General features: G+C 39.7%; 1 protein-coding gene across 1 annotated transcript in view; it reads left to right on the top strand.

Annotated features, from left to right (window-relative positions):
* MOB4 (MOB family member 4, phocein) overlaps positions 1-16,480 on the top strand; it is an 84,663-nt gene that overhangs the window by 47,161 nt on the left and 21,022 nt on the right. Inside the window, exons 5-6 of the mRNA XM_073647854.1 lie at positions 7,203-7,289; positions 11,628-11,707. Of these exons, the coding sequence (XP_073503955.1) occupies positions 7,203-7,289; positions 11,628-11,707 (167 nt within the window). The remainder of the gene's footprint in view (positions 1-7,202; positions 7,290-11,627; positions 11,708-16,480) is intronic.

The raw sequence follows: 16,480 nt of genomic DNA, 5'->3' as shown, positions 1-16,480 counted from the left end.
GCAGGGATTGTCTGCCACTCACTGTAATGTCACAGCCATGGTGGTTGTGGCATTACAGTGGTTTCCCAAATCGATGGGAACAGTGCTCACAGTGAAACATGAAAAGCCGGCAATTCAGCAGCGGCATACACCGGTACCCGACAATTTAGAACAGAAAGAATAGAGCATCACACATACATTAGATAGATAGAAATATGTCAGTCACATATATATGAAGTACAGGGACAGTGTTGATTACTGTACTTGTCATTTAGTGTTAAAATAAAGGATTTATTAAAAATAAAAAATTGGCGTGGGGTTCCCCGTAATTTTAGTCTCTAGCGAAAGTTAAGCAGACGGCTGGGGCAGATGTTTGAAGCCTGGGAAGGGGGTAATACCCACGGAGCTTCCCAGGCTACTAATATCAGCCCCCAGCTGAATACCTAGCCTTTACTAGCTATTAAAATGGGGGACCCCCCAAAAAAATGACGTGGGGTCCACCCTATTTTAATAGCTAGCAAAGGCTAGGCAGACAGCTGGGGGCTGATATTAATAGCCCAGGAAGGGTGCCATGAATATTGGCCCCCTCCCAGGCTAGAAACACCAGCCGTCAGCCGCCCCAGAAATGGCGCATCCATAGGATGCGCCAATTCTGGCACTTAGCCTCGCTCTTCCCACTGCCCTGTAGCGGTGGCAGGGGGTAATAGGGCTGGGGTTGATGTCAGCTTATAGTGCCAGCTGACATCAAGCCCAGGTTAGTAATGGAGAGGCGTCTATAAGACACCTCCATTACTAACCCCATAGTCAAAGTAAAAAAAAACCCACAAACACCCAGAATAAAGTCCTTTTAATTGAAATAAACACACAATTCTTTATTGTTCTAAATTAAACCATACTTACCGTCACGCCCATGCCAGCTGAAGCCAATGTCTTCTGCAGTAAAAGTAAAATAATAAAGCAACCTCATCCTTACCTTTCCATGGTTCCCAGGACGGCTCCAGCTCTGCTACATTCACATGACAGGCTGGATCGCAGCCGAAAGCTGCCATCCAGCTTCCATGCCGCAGACACTGAGAAGCGCAGGCATGCTTACATCTTGCATAATGCTTTGGGGGTCCTTTACATCCTGTGCACCAGAAATAATTGGGACCTACTCTGTGCCGTTTTAATTGAGATCTTCCCTGTCAATTCAAGAAGATCCACTCTTCAATAGAAATGTTTCCCATGTCCCATGTCAGCCGGATCCGCCTTCACCAGTCTTGCCAGTCTGTATATCAGCTGGACCCATTTGCATCTGTGGTTCCTGCCATGCCTGCCTGTATCAGCTGTACTCTCCTACCGAGCCGTTCCAGCTACCTGTCCCTTGGGGGTCAGCTGCTGAGTAGAGCTCCTTCCCATACAATCCTTATTGTGTGCTCAAACGGGAGTGTACAAACACCTATGGGGCATTGTCACTTTTGGTAAAAATTGCATAATGAATTTTCCTGTCCATTTCTCTTATTGCCCATCATGGAAATTATAATTCCTTGAAGGGTTTAGTTTCCAAAATGGGGTCACTTTTGGTGACTTCTGCTTTTTTGATAACTTGGGGGCTCTGCAAATCAGGGCTGTTGATTCGGTATAGAATGGACCGACTCCAACTCCTAAAATATTCGATACAGTAGTTCAATGCAAGATGTGCTGTAAATGTTTTCATAAGAATTTGGGAAAGTTATGAAATGTCCTATAAATGTCTGTCCTATTCCTGATCTAAGGGTCTAGACTTTTAGCTGAGATGAATCTGTGCTGCAGTAAATTTATCACTTAAACATGAGCCATGTATGAGGAGGTCGGAGGTTTGGCTTACTGACTCCACTGCCCTGTTCCTCAGGACGTGCAGGGATTGAGAGAGCCTGTGTTGGCAGCAGGGTAGATCAACGGCAGGAAAGAGATTTATCCAGCACAAAATCCAAGGAATTAATTAAAAACTTGAAATTCATTTAAACATGATTAAAAAAGGGCATGTTAAAAAATGCTCTAAACAGAATGCTGTTAGAAGATAACATGCTGTTTAGAGCATTTTTTAACATGCCCTTTTTTAATCATGCTTAAATGAATTTCAAGTTTTTAATTAATTCCTTGGATTTTGTGCTGGATAAATCTTTCTTGCCATGGGAAATATTTATGTATTAACTGTTTTGTGTGGTATGACAATCTGGTTTAAGGTTATAAGCATTGAAAGTTTGAAAATGTTAAATTTTTCTAAAATTTTATGACGTTTCAGATATTTTCACAAAAAAAACCCCCTGAAAAACTTATCAACCTAAATTTACCGCTAAGAAAGTACAGTTTATTATGAAAAACAATCTCAAAATCACTGGGATATATAGAAGTGTTCCTGAGTTATTACCACATAAAAATGAGGCTTGGTCATTAAAGGGAACCTGTCACCAGGTTTGACCGATATGAGATACGGCCACCACCTTTCAGCCCTTTATATGTAGCATTCTATAATGCTGTATATAATCCCTTGATCTGACCTGCAAGACAAGATAGAAAGCTTTTATTATACTCACCTGCAGGGTGGTCTTTCCAAGGGGTGTCACTCGTCTTGGTCCGGCGCCTCCCTCATTCTTGTGACACCGTCCCCAGCATCACTCTCCTACGCAGGCCTACTTCTGTGCCCTAATGAGGGCCGAGCAAAGTACTGCAGTGCGCTGGTGCCGGGAAAGATCAAAGAGCCCCAGCGCATGCTCACTGCAGTACTTTACGCTGCCCTAGTCAAAGTAGAGAGGTACGCCTGTGCAGGAGCGTGATGCTTGGGACCCTGTGTGTATGACGTAGGGGCACGTCATCCGCAAGAAGGAGGACGGTGTCACAAGAAGGAGGGAGGCGCTGGACCGAGACGAGCCACACCCCTCGGACTGCCCTGCAGGCGAGTATAATAAAAGCTTTTTTTCTTGTCTTGCAGGTCGGATCGGGGGCATACATACAGCATTATAGAATGCTGCATATAAGGGCTGAAAGGTGCTGTATCTCATATCAGTCAAACCTGGTGACAGGTTCCCTTTAAGGTTAAAATATTCTCTGTCGCTAAACAGTTGAAATAATTAGAAAACCATGTATCTTTGTCTTTACACTTTACAAATACTTGCTTTTTTGTGTTGGTATATCACATAAAATTCCAGTAAAATACATTGGTTTTTGGGTGTTGCATGAAAAAAGTAGAAAATTCAGGGGATATAAATACTTTTTCAAAGCACTGTAAATGTCATGTGGAACAGCAATTAATGAAGTGCCTAATGTTGTATTGTTTTTTACTTTGTAGACAAAAATTATTTTATGAACATATTTGGGTCTACCATAGTTAAAAAAACCAAACAAACAAATGAAACCTATGTATTCAGCCATGTTACCTGTTCATCTTTTATTTAACCTACACTAACATAGAAGCACAAGCCATCACAATAATAAATATGTAATCAACTGGCAATACCAATTCATTCCACAGGAGGGAGCTCAAACTCCATACAAAAGCTACACTGACTGTCTGCACAGTAAATCTTAGTAACTACCAAAAGGTTAGTATATCAAGATACTTCACAGAGTAAATACATACCAAATAGAGTAAAAATATAAATAAAGTGCATATGTGCCAATTTATATATTAACCAGATCCATAAGGTGGTGTATATAATAGCATGCAAAGTGCACACCATATCTGCATTCTATTATATATATTTTTTGCACTGTGCTAGGCACTTTGTAATGTGCGATAATATGATGCATACCTAGGTAAAACTCCTTATTACAGATGGCAGGATTGATTATCCGCGTAAGCATCTTGGATCTCCTTTTCCTCTAATATACATGTATAATTGGGCACAGCTTGCTCCTATACTTATGCACTCCTTTGGTGTACATAACCTTATGGATTTGGTTGTTTAATATATAATTTTGCACATATGAACTTTATTTATATTTTTACTCTATTTGGGATGTACAGTCCTGCTCATCGCTTTTGGCACCCATGAAGTTTAACTACATAATGTGGAATATCTGACTGATGACTGGTGACAGAATGGTGACTGGTCTGCAAACCATGTCCTATGAGGAACGGTTGCAGGATTTGGGAATGTTTAGCTTGCAAAAAAGAAGACTGAGAGGAGACTTAATAGCTGTCTACAAATATGTCAAGGGCTGTCACATTGTAGAAGGATCATCTTTATTCTCATTTGCACAAGGAAAGACTAGAAGCAATGGGATGAAACTAAATGGGAGGAGACACAGATTAGATATTAGAAAAAACTTTTTGACAGTTAGGGTGATTAATGAGTGGAACAGGCTGCCACGAGAGGTGGTGAGTTCCCCTTCAATGGACGTCTCCAAACAGAGGCTGGACAGACATCTGTCTGAGATGATTTAGTGAATCCTGCTTTGAGCAGGGGGTTGGACCAGATGACCCAGGAGGTCCCTTCCAACTCTACCATTCTATGATTCTATGATCTCTGGGAAAAAAAATGAATCAAGTGAAATAGAAAAAAACTATAGAGCACTCGTGTTAAATACAAAAGCGCAAATGATAAACAGTTTAAAGCCAAAAACAATGGGATGGAAAATGAACCTAAAGCTTGCTGTGTTACTGGTAGTGGCATCCTTTACATTAATTTAGTATGGAAAACACATTTTGCCTTGCCTGTGGTAAATCACAAAAGAGATTCTTCTGTGATTGTCGGTGCCCATGTGACATGAATTAGCCAATGAATGATGACTTCAGTGTCTTAAAAATCCACATGGTAGGCTCTGTTCCGTTTTCACAATGGTGTAGACAAAGTAGCTGTCTGAGGACATCAGAACTGCTATTATTAGCAGGTATAAAGCGATCTCAAAAAACCTTGGTATCCCAGTTTCAACAGTGCGCAAAGTTAAGTTTGCTAAGCGTAAGCATGGAGCTGTCAAGAACCTCCCTAGATGTGGTGGAAAGAGTAAAATTGACAGGAGATGTCTTCGAAGGTTAGTATGAATGGTGGAAAAAAACACCACGTCAAACAACCAAAGACCTGAAGACCAACCTGGAACAGTCTGGGGTCATGGTTTCAAGAAGTACCATACGCCTCACACTAAACCAGGCAGAGCCTTATAGGCGAAGGCCAAGGAATAGTGTTGAGCGAGTAAGTTCTGTCCGAGTATGCTCGGGCCGAGCTCCGAGTATTTACAGCTGCTCGGTGATAAGGTTAAATCGCTCCTGTGTGCATGATTTGCGACTGTTTGACAGCTTTATTACATGTGAGAAATGTGTAAGAAATAGACATTCCTCACATGTAATAAAACTGTCAAAAAGTTGCAAATCATGCACACGGGAGCGATTCAACCTGATCACCGAGCAGCTATAAATACTCGGAGCTCGGCCCGAGCATACTCTGCGAAAGGGTTAATAGAACATACTTGCTCAACACTACCAAGCAACAATCCATTGCTGAAGAAAAGGCATAAAAAGGAACGACTGATATTTTCCAAAGAGTACCTTGACAAACCACAATCTTTCTGGGAAAATGTTCTGTGGACAGATGAAACAAAAATAGAGCTTTTTGGCAATGCAAAGCAACAGTTTGTTTACAGATGGCGCAATGAAGCTTGTAAGGAAAAGAACACCTTACCAACAATTATGCATGGTGGAGGATCCATAATGCTTGTCGGGTTGCTTTGCTGCGTCTGGTAATGAAGGCCTTGACCGTATCACAGGAAACATGAAAACGGAGAATTATCAACAGATTTTGGAGCAAAAAATGCCCTACCCAGTGTAAGAAATCTCGGTTTGAGTCAAAGATCATGGGTCCTCCAGCAAGACAATGACCCAAAGCACACATCCAAAAGTACACAGGAATGATTAAAAGAAAAAAAATTGACTGACTGTTTTTTAAAATGGCCTGCAATGAGTCCTGATCTCAATCCCATTGTAAATCTTTGGGGTGAGCTGAAATCTGCCGTTGGGAAAAAGAACCCTGCAAACATTCAAGAGCTTGAACAAAAACTGCAAAGGAAGAGTGGGAGAAAATTCCAGCTGAGAAGTGGAAGAAGCTTATAGATGGCAACAAAAAGCGTTTGGAGGCTGTCAGCAATGCCAAAGGGTCTGCAACCAAGTATTAGCGTTGCCTTTATTGCTGCACATGCTGTTTATTCTGTTTTTTCTTTAAAATTGCAACATGGAAGTTGAAAAACAATATTTTATTGTTATATTACTTTGAACCACTAATTAAAAAATCCCAAGGATATAACTTTGGTACATTCCCATTTATTTCTGAAGATATTGTACAGTTTATGAAAAAAATGAAGGGGTGCGAATAATGGTGAGCAGCACTGTAGTTACTCTGAAGTATCTTGATATACTAACCTTTTGGTAGTTACTAAGATTCATTGTCCTGATAGTCAGTGTAGCTTTTGTATGGAGGTTGACCTCCCTCCTGTGGAATGAATTGGTATTGCCAGTTGATTAGTTAATTCTGCTATGTTTTCCCCTTTTAATATAGTTTTATATTTAAATTTGATGAAATAAAGATTGATATATTTATATTGTGATGGCTTGTGCTTCTATGTTGGTGTAGGTTAAATATTTTAGTTTGATGTGCCATCAGCACAAAGGCCTTATCCTGTTCATTTTTAGTTGTCAGGTATAAACTGGGTGATATGGTGTTGCCTATAGTAACATCTCTCTTGGCAATAAAGAAATATCCGGGTTTCAATATCTCCTCTAGATCCCAGTCTGTGTATTGACTTGGTAAATTTTTTTTCGGCAATATTAACTATGATGTAAAAATCCTGACTAGAACTAGTAATAAAATGTAACTCTGGACTGATGTACATTCTCCTTAGATTGTTTCTTGTCATCAAACAAGCAATTATCACAGATTTTAAAATCAGCTTTGTTTTTCATTAGATCAGAATATGATCTTTGTCTCAGTCTGTAGTCCATGTTACAGCATTCTAGGTCATACTGCTCTTCATCACTACATTTTCCAGGATGTCTTGTTTTTTATTATTTTTATACCTCGATATTTAAATAATGTTTTTATCTAAATTTGTATACTAGTTGCCGGACTCCTTTAGTATATATTTTTTTCCAAGTATGTTCTTGCCCCTCCAACACCTCATTCAGTTGAGTGTTTTGCGCAATGTGAATACACAGCGGAAATCAAACTGTTAAAACAATCTTTTTGAAAATTTTGCAAAACTTCTCTTTTTTGCAGGCTGAATGTCACCCTGAAACCTGCACTCAGATGACTGCCACAGAACAATGGATATTTCTTTGCGCTGCTCACAAGACCCCAAAAGAGGTGAGCTCTTTTTTTGTTTCAATGCTGTCAGATTAAAGCAGTTGCCCAGGCATGGGTATTAATGACCTATAAACAGGATAGGTCATCAGTAGCAGATAGGTGGGTGCCCGACATCCTCAAAACTGTTCATCATACCCAAAAAGGACTGCTTTGTGTGGCACTTTCTGGACCTAAGGCTTCTGAACGTGAAGGTCTGACTGTGTCACTTGACGATGGAGTCCCTCCAGTCAGTTGTCGCTAGTACTCTAAGCTAAAAGGTTTCTCTTGGGCAATCAGGTACAGATCATCTTTTATTCTCATTATGCTAACTGTTATCTTTTTTACCCTGTATGTAATGAATATCCTGTGGATGTTCAGACCTTCTTGTTATCTACACATTATATTATATTACTCCATGTAAGGGAAATATTAATGTCAGGAAAAATGTTCTTCCATATTTGCCTGACATAGATATTCACCCCCCTCCCTTATTCCCTTCACCACTTGTCAGCACCGAGCTGTTCCCTTTGGCTCAGCACAAAAGCCCCAATCCTGAGAAATGGCTTACACAAATGCCCGCCAAGTAGTATTATAACTTCGTTAGGAAGCAAGCATCTTTTCCCTGAAAGACGCAGGAGGTAATTAAAGCGCAGGCTTGCACTAATTTGCGTGTAACCGTGAGGCTGCTTCCCGTGCCTCAAAATTTGAATATGAAATATTGTAAGGTCCATGCATTCAATAATAACGGGACCTATATCTTTAGAGATAGAATCAACTAGGGAATGATACGGATATTTTTTTGGCACTGAAAAACGCTACCTAGAGCTGTAGTTCAAAAACACCAGAATAGCAGACTGCAGCTATGCGATGTGTGGTCTCTAAATGAAGGGAAAAAAATGTTTGCAAGCTTCTGCGATCAATGAGCAATGAGTTATTGCAGAAGTTAGCCTTTTTAATAAAAATGTACAGGCTGGAGACCGGCCCACATGATGTCACCACAGGGGGCTTATGGCCAGATCTCCCCTTAGTTGTAAGAGAACTCATGGACAGTACAGACTCGCTCATTGCCAGGGGGTAATAAGAATTATAAGCAACGGGTCCTGATCGATAACAGCTTAATCAAACTGGGGAGCCCCTCCTCCACCTATACTGAGTCGTCGCAGCAAACTTTATAGTGTAAGTTTCACCTTTTTATCCTGTTTATTTTATGTAACTGCTTATGTATTTTTAATGGCTACTTTGTAACACTAACATACTGTCAGTATTTTATCCAGAATCGCGAGCACGCGATCCCGACTACTCACTACATGGATATCGGCAAGCGACCAGTGAGAGTATGGCGTCACACCTCTGTGTTCCAAAGCCTGGATTCCATGTTTAAGCCCTCCGTACGGTCACTGTCAGTTTCACGATAACCCAATTATTATTCTCTGCCACCACCGGCCAAGTTTGGAATATAATACAGGCCTGGCCGCACGCCTGCGTATTGGTAGCGTGTATGACTTCGGGGAAGGGAACGATAACAGAACTATTAAATTTTATATTTAATCCGAAAGGGAGGCTGTGTTTAAGAAAGATATATACAAGTATGTTACAAAAGAGACATTAAAAATACTGTACATATGCAGTTACATAAAATAAACAGGATAAAAAGGTGAAACTTACACTATAAAGTTTGACGACTCAGTATAGATGAAGCAGGGGCTCCCCAGTTTGATTATGCTGTTATCGATCAGGACCCGTTGCTTATAATTCTTATTTTCCCCTGGCAATGAGTGAGTCTGTACTGTCCATGAGTTCTCTTATACCTAAGGGGAGATCTGGCCACACGCCCCACTGTGGTGACATCATGTGGGCCGGTCTCCAGCCTGTCAGGAAGATGTTCTTCCATATTTTCCTGACACTCCATAATACCTACATCTGTTCTTTCAGTTACCACTGATTCTTGGCTACTCAGTTGTTAATCTTGTTTTTTGTGGAATCTCCCGCTAAGTCCTAAGCAAAAGTGAATACTTCTGTCATAACAGTCTAGTATAATATATAGTATTTTTATGTTATCCCCATCCCAGGAACTACTTTAGGCCTTCTTCTGGTTCCTGTTTTTCCTCAATGAAGCAGCGAGAAATTACGATTTTTGGTACTCTCCATAAAATCTTTCTCGTAGCCTTCATTGGGGGACACAGCACCCTCCCTTGGTTGCCCGTTTGGGTGTGCATTAAAGTTTTTCTTCTCTCTCAGGATGATTACTCTTTCATTATTTCGTTCTTTTGCTTCTCCTACTGCCTCTTCATTAACGGAGCAGGTTTGGTGCTAGCAGGCTAGGTGCAGTCTCCAGTGGGAGGAGCCTACTTTATTTTGTTAAGATTTATTGTTGGTGTCCGTCTTCAGGTGGCAGCAGACTAGTCCATTGTTTGTGTTCCCCAATGAAGGTAGAGAGAGATTTTACTGTAAGAACCAAAATCTTCATTTCTCTTGGCAACCATTTCAAACAAGCCATTCAAATTCAGTTTATTTCTGATTGTACGGTTATGAACTTGAACATTTATCATGCTATAGCTTTAGAGTCAGAGCTTTAGCTCTTGTGTTTTTTTTGTAGTTTCTCTGAGCATTGCACGGTCTAACACTGGGTTGAATTTTCTGGGACTGTCCACTTCCGAAAACTTTTGGCAACTGTCTTGATTTGTTTTTCAGTTATAAATAATCATTCTCATTGTAGAATGATGGACTTCAAATTGGTTCGAAACAGCCTTGTAACCCTTAGTAGATTGATGGGTATCAAGAATGTCTTTACTAAAATCATTACTGATGTGTTTCTTCCTTATTATTGTGTTAACACATGCCTGAATGTTACAGACCAGCAAACTCCCAAACTTCTGCTTTTATAGAGATGGGCATCCTTGGTTATTTAATTAAGGACATTTTTATTAGCAGCACCTAGCTGCAACACATCCTCTTATTTCCAATGGGTGCAGTAAAGGTGTACTTAATTTTTCACTCCCTGCTTCTCCATCTGATTAGTTTTTGTTAAATAATTACACAGTGTAATTTGTGATGTGCTGCTGTTCAACTAAGATTGCATTTATTGAATTTTAACGTTATTGAAGGACTGGGGGTCCTTTCATTAAAGAGGTTGTCCACTGCTTTTACATTGATGGCCTATCCTTAGGATAGGACATCACTGTCTGTTCGGCTGGGGTCCGTCACCCTCTACTGCTCAGCTGTTATCTGTGTTGGCGGCAGTGGCCGCTGCCAGGAAGTAGTCATGTGCCGAGCTGCTCAGTCTACTCGGTCTTGGTACTGCTCATCTGCCTCCTATTAAAATCAATAGGGGGCAGATGTGCAGTAACAAGCCCCAGCCACTACAAGTAGATTGAGAAGCTTGGCAAGTGAGTATTTCCGCCGGCGGTCGACACCCATAATAGCTGATCATGGGGGTGCCTTGTGTTGGACCCCGGCCGATCAGACATTGATGACCTATCTTAATAGTCTATCATTGTAAAAGTAGTGGACAACCTCTTTAAGCCTAGCGTTTCGCACGCAAGCTTTAATGAAGGGCTCAATGGAGTATGATGCGCTGAATTCAGTATGAGGTGCACGCCATTTAATGAATCTGGTGCATCTTTTCAGTGGTGTGTGCGCCTCGCCAGAAGTGCTACTTCAGTTGAGAACTGGAATAGCATTTCTGGCATAATGCTTGCACTGAATGAAAATGAATTTGGTTGGGCGTTGTCACTCCCTGTTCAACCTCAGCTTCTTCCAGTTTTAACCATTTTTGATGACTCTGCTTCAAACTGGTGTTAAAAACGCTCAATGTTTGCTCAAAAGTGTTGCAACTTTTAAAGTTCTTGTTCTAAAGTTTTCTGGTATAAAAAGTTTGATGAATCAGCTCCTACATGTTTTTTTAAGTTGTGATTTATGAGCTCAAGTGCTTGGTGCTCTGGTATGCACAGAGTATCGCGGGTGCTCGAGTGACATGTTAGTCTCCACGGCCTCATGTTTCGTGGCTGTTAGACAGCCACAAAACGTTGTGGGATTGCCTGACAAATACATGCAATCCTTGCACGTTTTGTGGTTGTTTGACAGCCGCAAAACATGCGGCCGCGGAGACTCTTAACATGTCACTCGAGTACCCGCAATATTCTGTGCGTACAAGAGCACCCTAGGCAAACTCTAGTAACGAGTACTTCAGCTCATCACTAGTCGTGATATGTAAAGTCTTTAGAATTCAGTGGGTCACTTAGTTTTTCTCATGAATACAAGTATATATGAATATCCATATATGTTTTGGGTTTTTTTGTACATGACTAAGCACGCTTTTCTTCTCCTTACAAATATGATATTTCCTCTTGTTTTATTTAGTGCCCCGCTATAGATTACACAAGACACACTCTGGATGGTGCTGCATGTCTTTTGAATAGCAATAAATATTTTCCTAGCAGGTAAGTTTTGTACGTTTTATCGAATCTGCATGCACAGGACTACATGTTATCATGTTATCCAATCTTTCTACAAATACGGAATAAACATAAAATTGAGGATAAACTAAGTAAATAAAAAATATGATTAAGACATTGTCCAACCAATATATATTCGACATATAATTCATGCTGTTAAAAAAATGATCCATTGAAAAGGTATTACTTTACATTTTTATATGTTACCACCTTGTGTTCTGAGTGTATGGCAATTTGCATGTCCACCTAATTACCTGAGTGCTTTTGAACACACACGCCCAGCTATTCTGCCCTGCTTACCAGTACTGTATATAACATACAAACAGATTTTTGATGTTAAACATATTCCTCCTCCCAAACTGGCAAAAAAAAGATTTGCAAAAGTTGGCGCCACTGGCGTGCCCATCGCTGTTCCAATCCTCTGGGCATGGCAGTGGTCACCAAAATTAAGTGTGATGAGACGGAACAAAGTCTCTGCCATCACAAATAAAATCCACACATTTTTCTTACCAGATCTCTGTAGTAGGGTTCTAATGGCAGAAATATGATCTTTGTGATGAATCCTAGTATACAAACTGACCACATCAGTAGTGGCCAATTTATCTCTTTCTTGTCAATTAAATATAGATTATTTTTAGGTGGTTGTTGTTGTTGTTATTATTATTAGGTTACGCAATATATCTTTTGTATCTAATAGATATGAAGGTACAATTTTCAGAACTGGTCTTAAATACCAATCCAAGTAGCAGGATAGCGGCTCTGTTATGGAATCACACCCCACTACTATGGGTCAGCCAGGGGAATTTTCAGTAGTTTTATGAATTTTTGGCAAGAAATACCAGGTTTGGAAGAGTTGTTTGGAAGTAAACATTCAGACAAACTTTTAGGGAGAATATTCTATTCATAACTTATTCGTAAAATTGTATGTAATTTTTGCTGTATAAACAAAGTGGAATCGCTAGCTAATCTGGTGTATGTGGATTTATCCTGTAATTGAAGCATAGGTTCACTCATAATAATCTCTTCTCATAGCCATAACCACTATGTTCCCTCCCATGTCAGCTGGTTTTACAATCAATTTTTTATGCATTTTCACCATTTCAATGCCCGTTTTTCTCTTTCTGTAATATTACTAGATGATATAGGATACAAAAGGGGTTTTATTTCACTGGTTACAGCTCTGGAAAAGTTATCCAGAGCTCTACCCAGTGACAAGGGAGGGAACACAGATGGCTTCACACTACCTTTTAAAAATGTTATCTGGTCGCCCTACATCGGGATCATGAGCAGAATTTTCATCAATAGTTCATACAATTCTATGAAAGTATGATGGTCTTCAGGTGTAGTATTAGTACCAAGTGGTCCAATGTAGCCTGGTATATCACCATCTAATAAGTCCCTACCAACAGGGTCCGTTTTATTTTTATAATTTTATTATAGATTTAACTTGTGTAAAGATGTACTTAAATCAATAATTATTTTCACTAAAGTTATTAGTTAGTAATTTAAACCTTTAGAGAGAAGAGATAGTCATTGGACAATTTAATATCAGTTAAATTAATGACATTATTTCCTATACTACCTTCAGTGTGAAGAGTCTCTATTTGCACTAGGAGACTTGTTTCCATTTCATACTCCCTCTTGACAAGTGATTTTTTTCCTCTTATTCCTTCCCCTCCTTGGCGAATGTGGAGCCTAAAAGGAGGACTGATTCTGCTGTGGGTTTTATCCTGACTATTTAATCCAGATCACATATGTCAAACTCTGGCCTGTGGGACAAAATTGGCCCGCAGGGTGAATATATTTGGCCCGCGGCGCTGGCATTGCACCCCCAACTGGATTTCGTGCCCACTGTGTCAAGCAGTGAAGAGCTGCAGAGACTAGAGCAACTGGGGACTGGGGGAAGGAATGGGACGGTGGGGAGGGTAGAGGGAGGAAGTTAAAAGGGTTAAAAGTTGACCATTGATTTCTCATTTTCCAACAAAATGTACAAAACCATTTTTTTAGGGACCACATCATATTTGAAGTAACTTTGAGGGGCAGTAAGAAGTAGATTAGAAAAACTCCAGCACCTTCTCCATATCCATCACAAGAGATGTAAAGTTAAAATGTCCATTTTATTAGTTCCATTAAAAAAGCGCCATATGTAAGGCAGACCTTACGCGTTTCTAACCAAACAGGGGTTCTTAATCATAGATTACATTGCTGTAGTTAAAAGACATATATAAATTTATGGACTGAAAACAAAAGAGAAAATAGGATGGAGACCAAAAAAAAATTTGCTCGTGATTGTGCAGATTGAGTCTAACCAGGTCTACACCTAGAAATTGCACAAACCGAAGTCAATCCTTAAAAAGACTCCAGCATCAAAACTGAAAACTCCAAATAAGAAAAAACAGGTTGGGTTTCCACAGGCTGATTTGGATACAGCAGGAGAATTTACAGATTGTTGATATTTCCAAAAGAAACCTGTCAAAAAACGGGGGCTTCATAGAGCGGGAAGGAAACACAAATCTGCAAAAAAATTGGAGGTATCCAAGCAGAAAATTAAAATGAAAATCAACAATGAGGAGGTTGCTGTAGTTAACCTCTCTACGAATATTATTTCTCTGTCTCAATTACGGTTATTAAGCAAAGGAAATAAATTTATTCCTACAACTAGAGCAAATCTATTTGAAACTATTGCGGATGTCAACAGATTTGTAAGATCTTTGACAGTCAAGAGACATTTCTTTGTAGCGAACAGGGATAAAAAACAACACATTGTGGATCAATCTTTCCCCACAGCACCTCCCATTGACCTATCTAGGAATTTACTTGAACAAATATCAGTAAAAAGTTGGAATCTTTGGATGCTGATTTTGTAACAGATATGCCAAATGACTCATTCGCAACATTGTTTCCAAATCCACTATTCTATCCATTAGCCTCTAGAACACCTGGGATGGACAGTTTTCAAAATATGATTGAAAGAGAGGTGATAAATATACTGGATAGTGAATCAGTCACAACGGATAATCTGACCACCAAAGAACGACAAGCACTGAAATTGTTAAAAAACAATGACAATATTATTATTAGAGCGTCCGACAAAGGTGGCTCTCTTGTAATCCTTGATAAGGCATTATACATCAGAGAGATTAACTCCATGCTATCGGATGTAAAAACCTAATAAACTAGCAGAAGATCCAACTAATCACGTAAAAGGAAAATTGGATTTTATCCTAAGAGGAGGCTTGCAAAAGGGACTCATTAATCAAAAATTGTATGAATATCTATTAACTGAGTCACCAGTGTGCCCAATACTGCACGCCCTTCCTGAACTGCACAAAGAAACATTTCCACCCCCATTCCACCCCATTGTGGCAGGATTTGGTTCACTTACTGAAAGAACTGCAGCATGGATGGATCAGCTACTACAGCCTATAGTTTTGGCCACTACAGGATATATCAGGGATAGCAAGCATTTATTATCTGCTGTGAAATCTTTTGAGCGGGAATGTAATGATAGATGGGTTACCACAGATATTGTGTCATTATACACTAGCATCCCGCACCATCTCTCATTACAATCTATCTCCTATCACCTTAACCATACCAATCTATACAAAAGAATTATATGAGTTTATATTAAATTTGATACAATTCTTACTTGAAAACAGTTTTTTTTTTTTTTTTTACCTTAATGGAGACCTGCAGTTGCCCCATGGGTGCGTCTTTTTCCCCATCACTAGCTAATTTATTCCTAGCTTGGTGGGAATTATTTCATATTCACACTCTTGACAATCCTTTTTTGCCTTACATGAGGTGGTACGCCAGATACATTGATGTCATCATGATCTGGCGTACCCCTGATGATGAGGCACTTTGTATGCTATCCACGTTTTTACAGTTTTTAAATGACAATACATTTAATTTACAATTTACCATTAACATCTGTCACAATGAGACCGTCTTTTTGGATGTATATTAAACTGGAGACCGCAGCAATAATTGCATCCATACATGTCTGTACAGAAAACCAACCAGTGGCAATGCGACGTTGATGGCAAACAGCTGTCACACAGCACATACTATTAAATACCTACCACAAGGTGAACATATTAGAGCCAGACGTCTATGTCTACAGATGAGAGCTATTTTCATGAATGTGACATATTGAAGCGCAGGTTTAAACATAGAGGCTACTCAAATACACATATCTGCAGAGCCCGTAATATAGCCTTTCACAAAACACAAACATCTTTACAGGAGAATAACACGGTATGTAAGAGAAATAAGCAACAAGTTACTTTCTCCACAGCTTATAGTACAGACTATCAGGCTATTACAGATTTAATTCGGAAATATGCTTGTATATTACATCAGGACAAAGCACTTCAGCACATCTTTAAGGAAGGCATTAATTTTGTTGCTAAAAAATCCCCCAATATAGGAAATTTATTATCTCCCCAAAGTTTTTTGTCCACCGAACGCCCAAGGTCAGACACATAGCTTCATATTATTGGATCCTATAAATGTGGAGTCACTAAGTGTAACATTTGCAAATTTATGTTTAAGACCCAGACATTTACTGACAGTGCAGGCAAAATATATAATATCAAGCACTTTATTAATTGCTCTAGTACATATGGAATTTATCAAGCACTGTGCACATCTTGCAAAAATTTTTATGTGGGTTGCACAAGCCGCATGCTCAAAAGACGCATTGCAGAGCATGTTGCTGGAGCGACTCCGAATCCTAATGCAGTGAGTCCT

Source organism: Phyllobates terribilis, unplaced genomic scaffold (genome assembly GCF_046119375.1).
Source record: "Phyllobates terribilis strain yellow unplaced genomic scaffold, ASM4611937v1 Scaffold_9__5_contigs__length_417890890, whole genome shotgun sequence".
NCBI lineage: Eukaryota > Metazoa > Chordata > Amphibia > Anura > Dendrobatidae > Phyllobates > Phyllobates terribilis.
Note: the sequence above shows the minus strand (reverse complement) of the source record. Positions and strands in the feature narration are given on the sequence as shown.